The sequence below is a fragment of the Myxine glutinosa genome, chromosome 6, assembly GCF_964187855.1.
Source record: "Myxine glutinosa chromosome 6, kmMyxGlut1.1, whole genome shotgun sequence".
NCBI classification, from domain to species: Eukaryota; Metazoa; Chordata; class Myxini; order Myxiniformes; family Myxinidae; genus Myxine; species Myxine glutinosa.
Genome location: NC_136266.1, coordinates 177,968,262 through 177,982,053, shown reverse-complemented (window position 1 = coordinate 177,982,053; position 13,792 = coordinate 177,968,262). Strand labels below are relative to the sequence as shown.

Here is a 13,792-nt window from a genome sequence, read left to right as displayed (position 1 = left end):
CAGCAGTGTTCACAAATGTTACGGGGTCCGCACGGCAATCGTAAAAGTCATGAAATCAAAATGCGTGAGGAGACCGCAAGGCGAATCGCGAGGCGCCCGCACGGCGACCGCAAGGCAATCGCGAGGCGCCCTCACGGCGACCGCAAGGCAATCGCAAGGCGCCCACACGGCGACCGCAAGGCGAATCGCGAGGCGCCCGCACGGCGACCGCAAGGCAATCGCAAGGCACCCGCACAGCGACCGCAAGGCAATCGCGAGGCGCCCGCACGGCGACCGCAAGGCGAATCGCGAGGCGCCCGCACGGCGACCGCAAGGCAATCGCAAGGCGCCCACACGGTTGTTGCGGCCGCCGTAAGGGCATCTTGACGATCTGGCTAGTGTCACACCAGGCAATATATACCTCTTCAGAAAGATGATCGTACGGCGGCCGCCAACTCACGGTTGCCGTTAGGCCATCGTACGGCAGCACTAAAGTCACTGCACGGGTGCCGTACGATATTTAGAACATCGTACGGCCATCTCACGGAGGCCGCAAGACCACCGTGAGGTGACAGTAAGGAGGCCTCACAGTTGTTGCGGCTGCCGTACGATTTTCTAGGCACACCAGACAGGGTAAAAACCGTGAGGTGACCTTGAGGTCACCTCACGGCAACCGTACAGTGACCTTGCGATACTACATGCGGTGGGGGTGCGGCCTACGGCCTAGCGATTTCCGAAAAAAAGTTTAATGTCAAATTTATCGTAAGCGACTTACGTAAGCGACGTAAGCGACGAGCAAAAATCGTAAGCCCCTGCGACGAGCAAAAAACCTTGAGATCGCCTTACGGCTACCGTATCTACCGTGCGGCCACCGCACGGTTATGGCAATAATTTTGGGGACTTACGGCCGCCGCCAACACGCCGCAGGCCATTTGTGACCGAGGCATTCGGAATCCTGCTCGTCTTCTTTTTCTGGTACAGTAAAAGTGTTTGTCGGACTGGAGGGGCACGTCGAGGTTTGTCATGAAGGGAAGGATTGTTACCTTCACAGTTTACAAGGCTCACAAATCCCTTCACTTTACACCATCACGTGTAAAATTCCGATTTTACAATCTCCACTTCCAACATACCACCTCAAATTATTCTGATTCTGATGTACCACACACTGTTACAGACCAAGCAGTTTCTTGGCAATATGTGGTTTACCATTGCATTCCCAGCAGTAGTCAGGGCATGAATTCGGAATTTGTTCAGGGTGCCGGAGATAGCTCACCATCCCTTTTGGAAGGACACCGTGGGGTCTTTAACATCCATCAACGAATGCCGCCAGACACCCATTTAACGTCCATCCGAGGGACGGGACACACATTGATGAATCACCTGCCTGTGAAACACCAGGAGGACAATTTACAGATGGGTCAGGATTCGAACCTAGGCTGGATAGCTTTAGAGACGAGTGTGCGTAGCTCTATGCCATCCTTCCTGCACACAAATGCACACGCACACACACACGCACACACATACACACACACACCGTACACACATACGCACACACGTACACACATACACACGCATACACACACACACACACACACACACACACACACACACACACACACACACACACACACACACACACACTCCGTACACACACACACACGCACACACGTACACACACACATACACACACACACCACACACACACACACACACACACACACACACACACACACACATACACACACTTATACACACACATACACACACACATCGTACACACACACACACGCACACACATACACACATATACACACACACACACACACACACACACACACACACCGTACACACACACCGTACACACACACACACACACACACACACACACACACACACACACACACACACACACACACACACACACACACACACACCGTACACACACACACACACACACACACACACACACACACACACACACACACACACACACACACCGTACACACACACACACACACACACACACACACACACACACGCATACACATACATACACACACACACACACACACACCGTACACACACACACCGTACACACACACACACACACACACACACACACACACACACACACGCATACACGCACATACATACACACACACACACACACACCGTACACACACCCCATTTAAAGGTGAGTTTGTGCAGGTTTTGATGGGGCCTCCCATTGCATTGAAGTTCATTGGAAGGGAACACTATTTATCTTATTTTCTTTATAATCCTATTTGTGAACATCTGTTTGTTCGTGGCAGTGTGACGTGCCCAAGGGGCGTGTCAGCGGGGCGTTCCCAAGGGGCGTGTCAATGGGCGTGCCCAAGGGGCATGGCAGCGGGGCGTGCCCAAGGGAAGTTTCAGTGGGGCGGGGCCTTTCAGCGGGGCGTGCCCAAAGGGCGCGTCAGCGGGGCGTGCCCAAGGGGCGTGGCAGTGGGAACCCAAGGGGCGTTTCAGCGGGGCGTCAGCGGGTGTTTCGATTTTACAATTTTATTTCATAAAATTGAGCCAAAAAGAAAATAAAGTTTTGATTATTAATTTTGTTTTAACTTAATTAATAAATAATAATTTTTTTATTAAATTGAGCAAAACAATCAAATTGCGAGCTGCTGACATAAATTCTTGTACCTAGGTTTGTTTGAAGGTTTATCGACATTGTCGCCTCGATTTTAACAAATTCGTTTCTGATTTCATTCTTCACATATTCACCTGTACGTGGTATTGTGGTACACACGATTAATGTCAGGTGTTCCCAAAGGGGAAAAAAGTCAAGTGGCGTTAAATCTGGACGACGTAGGGGACATTTTATCCGTCAGCGACATCCTGTCTCCACCTCCACAGGTATCATCTCAAAAAGGAAATCTATGCTTCCTGACTTTTGACACACCTGTACAATGACGCTTGTTCAACGCAATTTTGTCCAATGTCCCAACACTGGCTCAACGTTACTCCAGAGTTATATATACTGCCATTGGTCCAATTTCGAACGAATCGTCGAAATCTTTGCCAACATCAGTATGGTAGTTGGGGAGCCATGGTACCTGGTACCTTGCGGAAACGTGCCCCTTCTCACCTGTCATATCATAGAACTTCTCGGTGTGAAGAAGTGCAGAAAGCATCCACATGAACCAATGGACGAGCAGGGACATCACGGCACACAGGAGCAGGGCGGTGTGTGGGGTCCACATTATGGGTCACCTGGGCCTACGAGGAGCAGAAGCACAAGGGAGAAGAAAGAAAGCCGGACAGAGGTCTCATCACTCACACGAGTCTCGTGAAGGTGAGAAGCGTGAAGAGGAAGGAGGAAAAGAGGAACACGAAGTTGCCACCCTTTGACACTATTTCTCAAACAAGAATGCCCTACAGCGAGGCATGAGCACTCCAGATAAATCCATGTATGAACATTTCAGGAGCCACACCTTCCTCGGACCCAATCAACCGGTCCCTTATCCCTTACACACACTCCTCTTAATCCATGTGCAGGTGTATCAGTTACAGTCCACCTTGCACATCACCAGAAACGATTCCATAAATCCTATGGGAATAGACGAGGCCAAGGATGACAATAATAACCGGTTGGGTTTTCCTTATATTGGTATTATGGCACACAGGTAAATGTGCAGGTAAAGGTAAGAAAACAAATGACATCACCTATGACTTCATAAAGGATCAAATCCATCTTGCTGTTTCATAAATCCAGCGTTATAGCCTCGCATTCCATTTAAATGGGTCATAATTTATATTTTAAAAAATGAAAAATCATGTGGGGGTGCAATCCCTAAAAAACAACCAAACAAGAAAAAGAGCGATCAGAGATTGCAAACCCTCGCCAGGATGTATTTTCAGTGGTTTTTAAGGCTTTGTGTTGAAACAAATATGGCGGCCGAACCACGTGACCGATGACGTCATGATTGTTTGTTTTCTAAACTAATTTATTCCGAGATTATGCTCAAGAAATTTAATCTTGATCGGATGAAGTTTTGTACTTGTCGAATTATGACGTCATAATGGAGGCACCTATGACATCATCATTAACATATTTTATTCTCCATGGAGAGTTCTTTACAATGAGCCATGTCTCAATTTTTTCTATTCAGCGCTTTCGGAGATGTGGAGGTGCAATTTTTTTTCGGTTTTTCCAAGATGGCGGCCGAACCACATGACATATGACATATTACATGTGACATATGACGTCATAATTATCATTAAAAATTATACAGGTGGAGGTGCACCGATGGTGAAAATTTCCTGTCGATCGGACCAACGGTTGCAGAGAAAATTATATTTATTCTGTGCGGACAAACAGACAGACAAACAGACAAAGAGACAGACAAACGGACTCAAATGCAATACCCTCTCGTCTGGTGAGGGTAACTAGATAGGAAGGAATGACACCAAAATCATTCACTGAATTTCCCTCATGACATCGTTTGACATTTTTATTACAGGTGGGAATAGTAACAATTGTATGAAGATGTCTGTGGTAGAGGTTGTTGTACATGTGTAGTGTGTGTTGGTGTAATTGTGTTTTATTTGTTGTTGGTATGAGACGGTAAAATGTTTTTTCTGACTTGTTTAAATCTATTTTCCCCAAACTGGATGCCAATGACGTCATCATCTAGTGAATTAATTTGAGGGGCGTTTATATGGGGAAACCCCGACCCCCTCAATGATACATCTCACACGAGTGTCTTACTGTCTTCCCTTGATATCCCATCCAATATTCCCGTCCCTTCTGTCTTCACTCAGACATTTTGCTACCCCAGTTGTCCTTAACTTTTGGAGTTACCTATTTATTTTGTCTGACAACATGGCAGCATTTTTCTTTACCCTATTTTTCCTCTTTCCCTTCTATTTTATCCCCAAACTCCTGTGTCCTCCCTCTTTTCCTTCCCTTCTATTTTATCCCCAAACTCCTGTGTCCTCCCTCTTTTCCTTCCCTTCTATTTTATCCCCAAACTCCTGTGTCCTCCCTCTTTTCCTTCCCTTCTATTTTATCCCCAAACTCCTGTGTCCTCCCACTTTTCCTTCCCTTCTCTCCCAAACGCATATTGCGATACTTTACAATCCACGCCAAAGACTTTACAATCCACGATGGAGACTTTACAATCCACGACGGAGACTTCACAATCCAAGACGGAGACTTTACAATCCACGACGGACACTTTACAATCCACGACGGAGACTTTACAATCCACGATGGAGACTTTACAATCCAAGACGGAGACTTTACAATCCACGACGGAGACTTTACATTCCACGACGAAGCCTTTACAATCCACGACGGAGACTTTACGATCCACGACGGAGACTTTACGATCCACAACGGGGACTTTACAATCCACGATGGGGACTTTACAATCCACGATGGAGACTTTACAATCCAAGACGGAGACTTTACAATCCACGACGGGGACTTTACAATCCACGACGAATACTTTACAATCCATGATGGAGACTCTACAATCCAAGACGGAGACTTTACAATCCACGACGGAGACTTTACAATCCACGATGGAGACTTTACAATCCACGACGAGGACTTTACAATTCACGGCGGGGACTTTACAATCCACGATGGGGACTTTACAATCCACTACGGAGACTTTCCAATCCACGACGGAGACTTTACAATCCACGATGGAGACTTTACAATCCAAGACAGAGACTTTACAATCCACGACGGAGACTTTACAATCCACGACGAAGACTTTACAATCCATGACGGAGACTTTACAATCCACGACAGAGACTTTACAATCCATGACGGGGACTTTACAATCCAAGACGAAGACTTTACAATGCACGACGAAGACTTTACAATCCACGACGGAGACTTTACAATCCACAACGGGGACTTTACAATCCATGACGAAGACTTTACAATCCACGACGGAGACTTTACAATCCATGACGGGGACTTTAGAATCCACGACGGGGACTTTACAATCCATGATGGGGACTTTACAATCCACGACGGAGACTTTGCAATCTATGGCGGAGACTTTACAATCCACGACGGAGACTTTACGATCCACGACGGAGACTTTACGATCCACGGCGGAGACTTTACGATCCACGGCAGAAACTTTACAATCCACGACGGAGACTTTACAATCCACGACAGAGACTTTACGGCAGCCAGTGAGTTTTACATGAGAGTTTTTCATTCTTCGCACGTGTAAATGGTGTACAACAGGTCGTGGTGTATTATCTTACTATAATTCACCAAATGTCCGTCTGTCTGTCTGTTCGAAGGTAGGGGAGAACGGGGTAAATACGGACATGGGGTAATTGCGGACAAGGCTGTTACAGGAATTTCGCAATAGCTGGCGCTGTTCCGTCATCACTCGTGAGTGGCCTAGCAGGTAACAAGGTAAATACCAGCTAACTTCTATTATTTGCCTCATTTAAAGAGAAGTACTCAGTCAGAGAGTTAAGTACACCCCCTAAAATGTGTTCCTAGATTTTGCTGTTTGGGTTTATTGCTGTCAGTCGTTTTGGTTAATCATAGATTTTATTAGAAACGTGTATTCAGTTTGAAGCATGGTTTACGTACATACAGTGTCAATTGATGTAGTGAGACAGTGTTGTGTGGAGGAAAGTATCGTGTGTCAAAGGTCAATGTGGGGTAATTGCGGACGGGTGTCCGCTATTGCCCCATTCATGTTTCTGCGGTCTATATTGAATTCTAATGCATTTAATGTTAATTGCACATTTAATTTTTAATGTTAATTTAATTTAACTCATTCACCCCTGATAACTTCCTTGCATTTGTGCGTCTTACAGTTAAAATTGTCCTTTTGCAGAAACATGTAGCTACCAACTCACCAATTGTCTGACTGGAACATTGATGGGTTCCAGATCAAGAATGAAAGTGTTTCACAAATCTCGTTTGTTTTGTGTTTCGATTGTCATTTGTTTTCTAAAGTTGCATTTTATTTTGGTGTGTGATGAAGGCTTATTAAAATTGTTTATGTGTATTGGTTTAAAAGACCTTGTCCAATAACTTCATCAAGTTAAAGAAAGGAAACACAGTCATTAGTGCAGGACTTGTAACTCGAGTGATCACTTCATTAAAAAAAATAACAATATACGACAAACAAATATTACACATTTCAATGTTAATCTATAGACGAAAATATTTAATTGTCGGCCTATTGGGAACATTTCATTGTAGGCCTATTGAGAAGATAACTACTTAGCATCTCTGGTGTCTTAAAAGGTCGTTTAGCCTGTTTGAAAAGGGGAGGGGGCTTATGCAAAACCCTAAAAGTCGACTTCTTCACTTGTCCGTAGTTGCCCCACCAGGTGTCCGGTTTTCCCCGCTAGCGGGCGGGGAATTGTGGACACTTACGAAAATGGTTTCTTAAAGATAACTTAAATATAGAAAAACGTTTTAGGTATGTATCTATCTCATATTGAGGGGATGCCTCATATGTATCTGCTACCATGTTAATTTGAGAGTTATACTACTCGTTGTGCAGATACAGAGGTTTAAAAATCTGTGTCCGTATTTACCCCCTTTTCTCCCCTACCGTAAAAACGGCTGAACCGATCGCAAAGATATTTTCGGTGGATAATCCTGGGATCACCAGGAGTAAAATAAACTATTTAGTTTTCCCAATTTCAACTTTGGTCTCCAGCATTCTCAGGTTTGGACTTGAGATAACATTCGCGTTCGCACGACGTTCATTGTTCTCATTGTGACGACGCACAAACGCCTGCACCCGGGAAAGCAAAATGTCTCCATCGATCGCTAACAGATCGCTGTCTCCATCGATCTTGCCAAGGCAAGATGTGGAGACAGCTGAGCTGTTACGACACCTATCGGCTCAAAATCCTTTTAACTGTTGATTTGGTACAGTTACACGTATCGGGAATTTGGGACACGTATCGGGAGTACAAACGACATAGCGATTGTGAACATGATTATCGATCACGATTCACGATCACAGTGTATCGATCACGATTTGAAACACGATGGAATAATATTTACCGATATGAACAGTGCTGTTAGCCGTAGCTTTTATTGAAATTCTAAAGATACTGTTTAGATTTTGATGATTTGCATGTGATATGATTTAACGGATGTTTATATGAATCGTTTAAAATTAAAAAAACCCTTCAATTTCTGATATTTTGCCATCGCCATATCCAGATTCGCCACGGACCCACGATCGTGTTTCTATACGTGAACGTACCCGTTTGTTTGCGAACGGGTACGTTTTTCATGGAAGTCCTTCACGAACTTGCTGTCCATGTCTGACGTGCGACTGAAGGTGCTACAGGAATGTGGAATTTATTGGTTTCATGCTTTAGCATTCGCCGTTTCTGCATTGCCTGTTTGCTTCTGGCCTCCCACCCGTGCTTAGCACGGGTATTTCTCTAGTTTTTAAAATCGGATTTTTAAAATGTTTTGTTATGGGACGGATATAATGCCCAAGAGACAATGACGCTTCCTTCCGTTCGAATCATTACCTCCACCATCAAAGGTAGATGGAGGTTATGTTTTCACCCCTGTCTGTTTGTCTGTTCGTTTGTTTGTGAACAAAATATCTCAAAAAGTTGTGGACGGATTCGGCAGAAATTTGGCAGAGATGTAGTGAATGTGACAAGAACGAAATGATTAGATTTTGGTGAAGATCCGGATCCGGCTACTAGAATTTTTTCAGTGATTCTTCACCATTGGGAGATCGGGCCAAAACGATACATAGCAGAATATCTCAAAAAGTTATGGACGGATTTGGACAAAACCTTGTGGACAGGTTGGGTGTCTGACAAGGACGATTCGATTCGATTTTGGTGAAGATCTGAATATGGATTCAGATATGAGAATTATTAAATTTTTGTAAGTGATTCTTCACTATTGGGAGATGGGGACAAAAACTATACATAGCAGGATATCTCAAAGAGTTATGAATGGATTTGGACGAAACTTGTTGGACAGCTTGGGTGTCTGACAAGAAAGAATCGATTCAATTTTGGTGAAGATCCGGATCCGGATCCGACTGGTAGATTTAAAAAAACTGATTCTTCACCATTGAGTGAAATGGCCAACCAGGTGGAGGTATGCTCTCTACTGAGTGCCGTTCTATTAACTTATAAAAACATTCGAGAATAAAAGGCAATGGTCTTTAAAGGCTTCCGACGTCGTTCTATAGGAGCTTTTCAGCATATCATTTGGTACACATTTGATGGGGCAGAAATATTTTACTGTGCTATCCCGACATATGTGTACCGTACTCCATGATTAGTTATTGGCAGTTGTACAACATGCAATATCGTGAAGACCTAATTTGTTCAATATTTCTTCTAATGTTGAAAATAAACATTTATCAACAACCTGTATTTTTACTCTACTCTCTGAGAGCTGTCTCCTATATGCTCTACCCCTTATATTAACTAGGTCTACAAATTCTTCCACAGAAACCAGCTCTTCCTTTTGCACAGATCCATTCCATCCCGTCTTCAGTTATCCTACCATTCTTCCCATCCATTGTACACTGAATCCTGTGGTGAGGTCGTTGCTTTGAAACAACTTGCCTTCTCTTCCTGGAAAGCAAACCCGACCGAATGATGTCACATCCTTCCACCAAGGCCGCAGCAAGTGTGTCCACTCTCAAGAAAGCCAGAAAACAACATTTATCAAACCTCAAGATTGAACTTTCAAACTTGTCTCCCCCTCTAAATCCTAACATAATGGTGCCTTGTTAAGTCAATCTCTGGCAGATGCTCCCCTTCCATCTCTTCACAGCCGACTCCATTTGCGAGAAGGTCGAATGCCTAAATTGCGTTTGTTTCCAAATATTTTGTCCCCAACCCCTCACTCTCTTTACCCACCCTACCCACTACCCAGTCACACCCAACTGCTCCTGGACTCTGTGTCTTTTGCAACTTAGAAGGTGAAGAAGTTTCTGCAACCCGCGACTGATTCTGCGACTTCACCGGATGGCATCAGCTCACATGTCCAGAAAACCTGCTCTCCTACTCTTGCACATCCTCTCTCTATCATTTCCCATCATAATCTTTAAATGATTTGAAAAACAAATAACATCACTGCATTATATAAACAAGGTACAAAAACCTTCCCTTAACTACAGACCTATCAGCTCGCTTCCTATCATTAGCAAGGTCATGGAATTCATCATCACAGTCGATATGAAATCCTTCCTTGTTTTCCAACTGCTTTATCTCAGATCACCAATTCAAATTCAGACCATGGTCACTGCAGATTGGACATGCTACTTCTACTCCCCCAACAATGGTTGGAGGCCCTAAATATCAGACACGAGATCAGGGACATCTCTATGGACACATCTTGAGTTTTCAGTACAGTCTGGCATCCTGCATTGCTCCCCAAACTCTCTGCCTATGGCATCCAAGGCCAACTCCACACATGGATGACGAATTTCCTCTGTTACGGTCTTCGTCGACCTCTCGATGGACAGCCGATGATGATTCTCGTATCCAACCTGTGGCCCTCAACGGAATCCTTTCATCTCTTCTCACTGTTAAGGCTGGAGTACCCCTGCACCAAGTCCTATTCCTAATCTTCATCAACAATCTCTGCATCTGGAAAATCCTCTTTATCTGTGTTGACAACACCACACTCTGCTGTGACATCCCTCATCCTTCAGAAAGGCTGGCAGCAGCCTCTTCCTTCTCTTCAGACCTTGACAAAATCACAAGCTGGTCAAACATTTGGAATGTCTTTCAATCCTGACAAATCTCACACTCTCTCTCCGAAAGGACTGTCTCGCAAATCCACCAATCTACTGTTATGTTTTTGGGGTATGGATGAAATACCTTAATGAAGTTCAGAACGTGTAGGTTTAGAATGATTCGTGTGTCGCGAAGAAGAAGAACCCACCTCGATGTAAATTAAGTTAGGTCGACTGTCTGGGTAAGATCATATATGTGTCTCCATACGAGGGGTGGAGCTATGATAATCAGATAGGGCTTGAGGATAAACCCCAGTGTGTAACTGCCCTGTGATTTTTCCCTTCGTTGTTGTTGCATCAAAAAGGGCTGCCATTACAATAACTACAACGATCACATTGTAAATGGACTCATTCGCTCACAACGTCGCCAAGTCCGACAAACCCGGTACATTTACAGATCGGCATGCAAGCCCCGCCTCACGGCGAACGACGTCATCTGAACATTCCAGAAAGGAGACTGGATTCCGGCCCCGACAACTCGTAATGGGGAGGCCACGCCCCGGCCTTCATGATTGAGTAGCGCTTGGTGATTGGACAGAGTGTGACATCATCGTGGAAGATTTGAGAGTGAAGGGAAAAAGATGCAGTCATGACATCTTACTCTCTCTCTCTCTCTCTCTCTCTCTCTCTCTCTCTCTCTCTCTCTTTCTCTCTCTCTGTCCTGGCGCTGGTTGGAGGTAGTCATATTTCCTCCTTGTTCCGGTTTGGTCGCGGGCGTGTGGTTTTTGGTTTGTGTGCGCTCTTGGGAGAGGGCTGGTGAGAAACAGCCGTTCGGAACAGTCGGAACTACAAGGCACAGGATCGACGTCGGCGGTAGATTGGGTCCGCGTCGTATTTCCTCTGGACGTCAAAGCGCGCACCGAGCACCATTTTGTGCATATCCCACGTGGTGGTTTGGAGGCAACGAGCGACCGGCAAGCCTTACCAGCCATTTGGGGACGCAAAGCTGAGTGCCGGCCGATTACCTCAGCATCATTTATTTTCTTTTACTTTCGTTTTCCCCGTGTTTGTATACGAGTCTGAGTGGAGACGTCTCAATTAGGAATTTTAGTTTTACCTCACCTTTCATTGTTATTTGAATTTATTTTCATTAAATAATTATTTGTCGAATTTTACTTTCCTTGTATTGTGGATTTTGCTGTCCCGTCTTTGTGTTTGTGGGTTCAGATTAACCCCTGCGTGTGTTCCGATCAGATAAGGCCTGAAATCTTCCCACGTGCACAAAAATATAATACTGCCAATTTGGGTATACTCCTCGGAGTAAAGCTCGTTTCGGCCATTCATCCTCTTGGGGTCTTAACCCCGGGGACACGACACCACTTTAACAATCCTCTTGAAGGAAGTTCATTTACTTAAACTTCTATGTCTCACTCTCAGCAATGATCCTTTTTAGGCAAACCACATTTCAAAGTTGGTCACCAAAGCCTGGGCATCCTCCATTGTACAAAGTCCTTTATTGGCAACCTGAACTCCAATCTGCCTAACAAGGTACTGACTGCTGACTACTCTGGGCTGGCACCCCTGCCTCACACCTTGCTCGACTTGACACCATGGAAAACAAGGCCTTCAAGATCATCGGAATCTTCCAAGATGAAGCCAACTCTGTAGGACGATCACATTCGCATCAAAGACAGGTCGGCGGCCTATCTGTCTTCTACAGCCAATTTTCTAGTGTGCCACCCTCTGCTACTTCTGCGATTTGTCCCCCTCCCCAGTGTTGTTTGCAGGGCATATGTGGTCCACCATCAACCCCCTTCTGGTGAGACTCCAAAAAATTCATCACTGCTCACCTCCACTCATTCATTCTTTTCCCGCTTGTGGAACCAACTTCCACGTTCTTTTCGATCTCATTCTTTCCTCTACGTCTTCAAGACAGTTCTTTGCCCCCATCGCAGACCTCTCTCTTCACCACCATTCTCTCAAGACAGCTTTTCTCCCCAATCTCAGACCATCCCCCAACCAAGACCACAATCTTTTCTATCCCCGTTACCCACCAACCATCCTCCAAGCCCACCTCCTTCCGAATTTAGTTTTTTCTCTCCGAAGAGTTCGCTTCTGTCTCCATCTTGTCCAACCCATGCATCTCCCCCCCCCCCCCCACATCCCTTATTTGTCCAAGCTCCATCTATTTTGTCCTTCAACTCTCCTGTTTCTGGAAGCATGGACAGTGCCGCTGATGCAGTTCCCCTGTTACCAGTAAGCTGACTCATTTTGCCGACCTCAGAAGGATGGCATGCTGAGTCAACCCACCTGTTATTATTTCAACGACATGACAGGGTTGCGAACTCAGGAACCTCAAGAACTGAAATGGCAAAACTCAAGAACCCTAACATCTCAAGCCAGCCACCTTAACCATTAAGTCAATACCAGACATCTTTTGTTCGGTTGTGTTATCATTCGTTCAGTATTCCAGCTCATCCACGAGCCTCAACTATTTAAAAAAAAAAAAAAAAAAAAATTCTGTGTAACCACAAAATATAGTTTTCTGCTGCAAATTCGAAATCTTCAATCACCAATTTCCATATCCCTCTCTCCCCCCATGTGATGAAAGAAACACTCCCGATTTTTAAGTTTGCCAATGGGTATACTCATGTCGGATATGAGAAATATGGGACTTTTTCAAAATGACGTTCTACCCACCCTCGACCATCATCGCTGCCAGTGAGTGGACTTCAGACCTTGTGGGATTACCTCGTTTGAACATGGCAGACTTAACGATTTTTTTTTCGGCCGAGGGTGAGCAAAACGAGGTCCATTATTGGGGTCATACGTGAAACACCGCAATCCGTGCCCTTTTGACAATACCGGCCACGTTTTACAATCAATGATCATGCAACTTTGTTAAACATTTCTCCATCAATAGGAGAAATATATAAATTGGGTGTATAAAAAAAAATATATATAAAAGGGTGTCTCAAAATAGATGGAACCCATTAACATGATAATAATTTATTACTCAGACAAGAAACTCCAAAAAAGATTACATTTCCTGGAAGCTGATATGATAATTAAAAAAACTGAAGATTTGAGGTCTCCAG

General features: G+C 44.7%; 1 protein-coding gene across 1 annotated transcript in view; it reads right to left on the bottom strand.

Moving 5' to 3' along the window:
- LOC137428987 (uncharacterized) overlaps window positions 1-3,429 on the bottom strand; it is a 48,229-nt gene extending 44,800 nt beyond the window's left edge. The window contains exon 1 of the mRNA XM_068118939.2: window positions 3,104-3,429. Within this exon, the coding sequence (XP_067975040.2) occupies window positions 3,104-3,218 (115 nt within the window). The 5' untranslated portion in view covers window positions 3,219-3,429. The remainder of the gene's footprint in view (window positions 1-3,103) is intronic.
- Window positions 3,430-13,792: the final 10,363 nt, after the last annotated feature.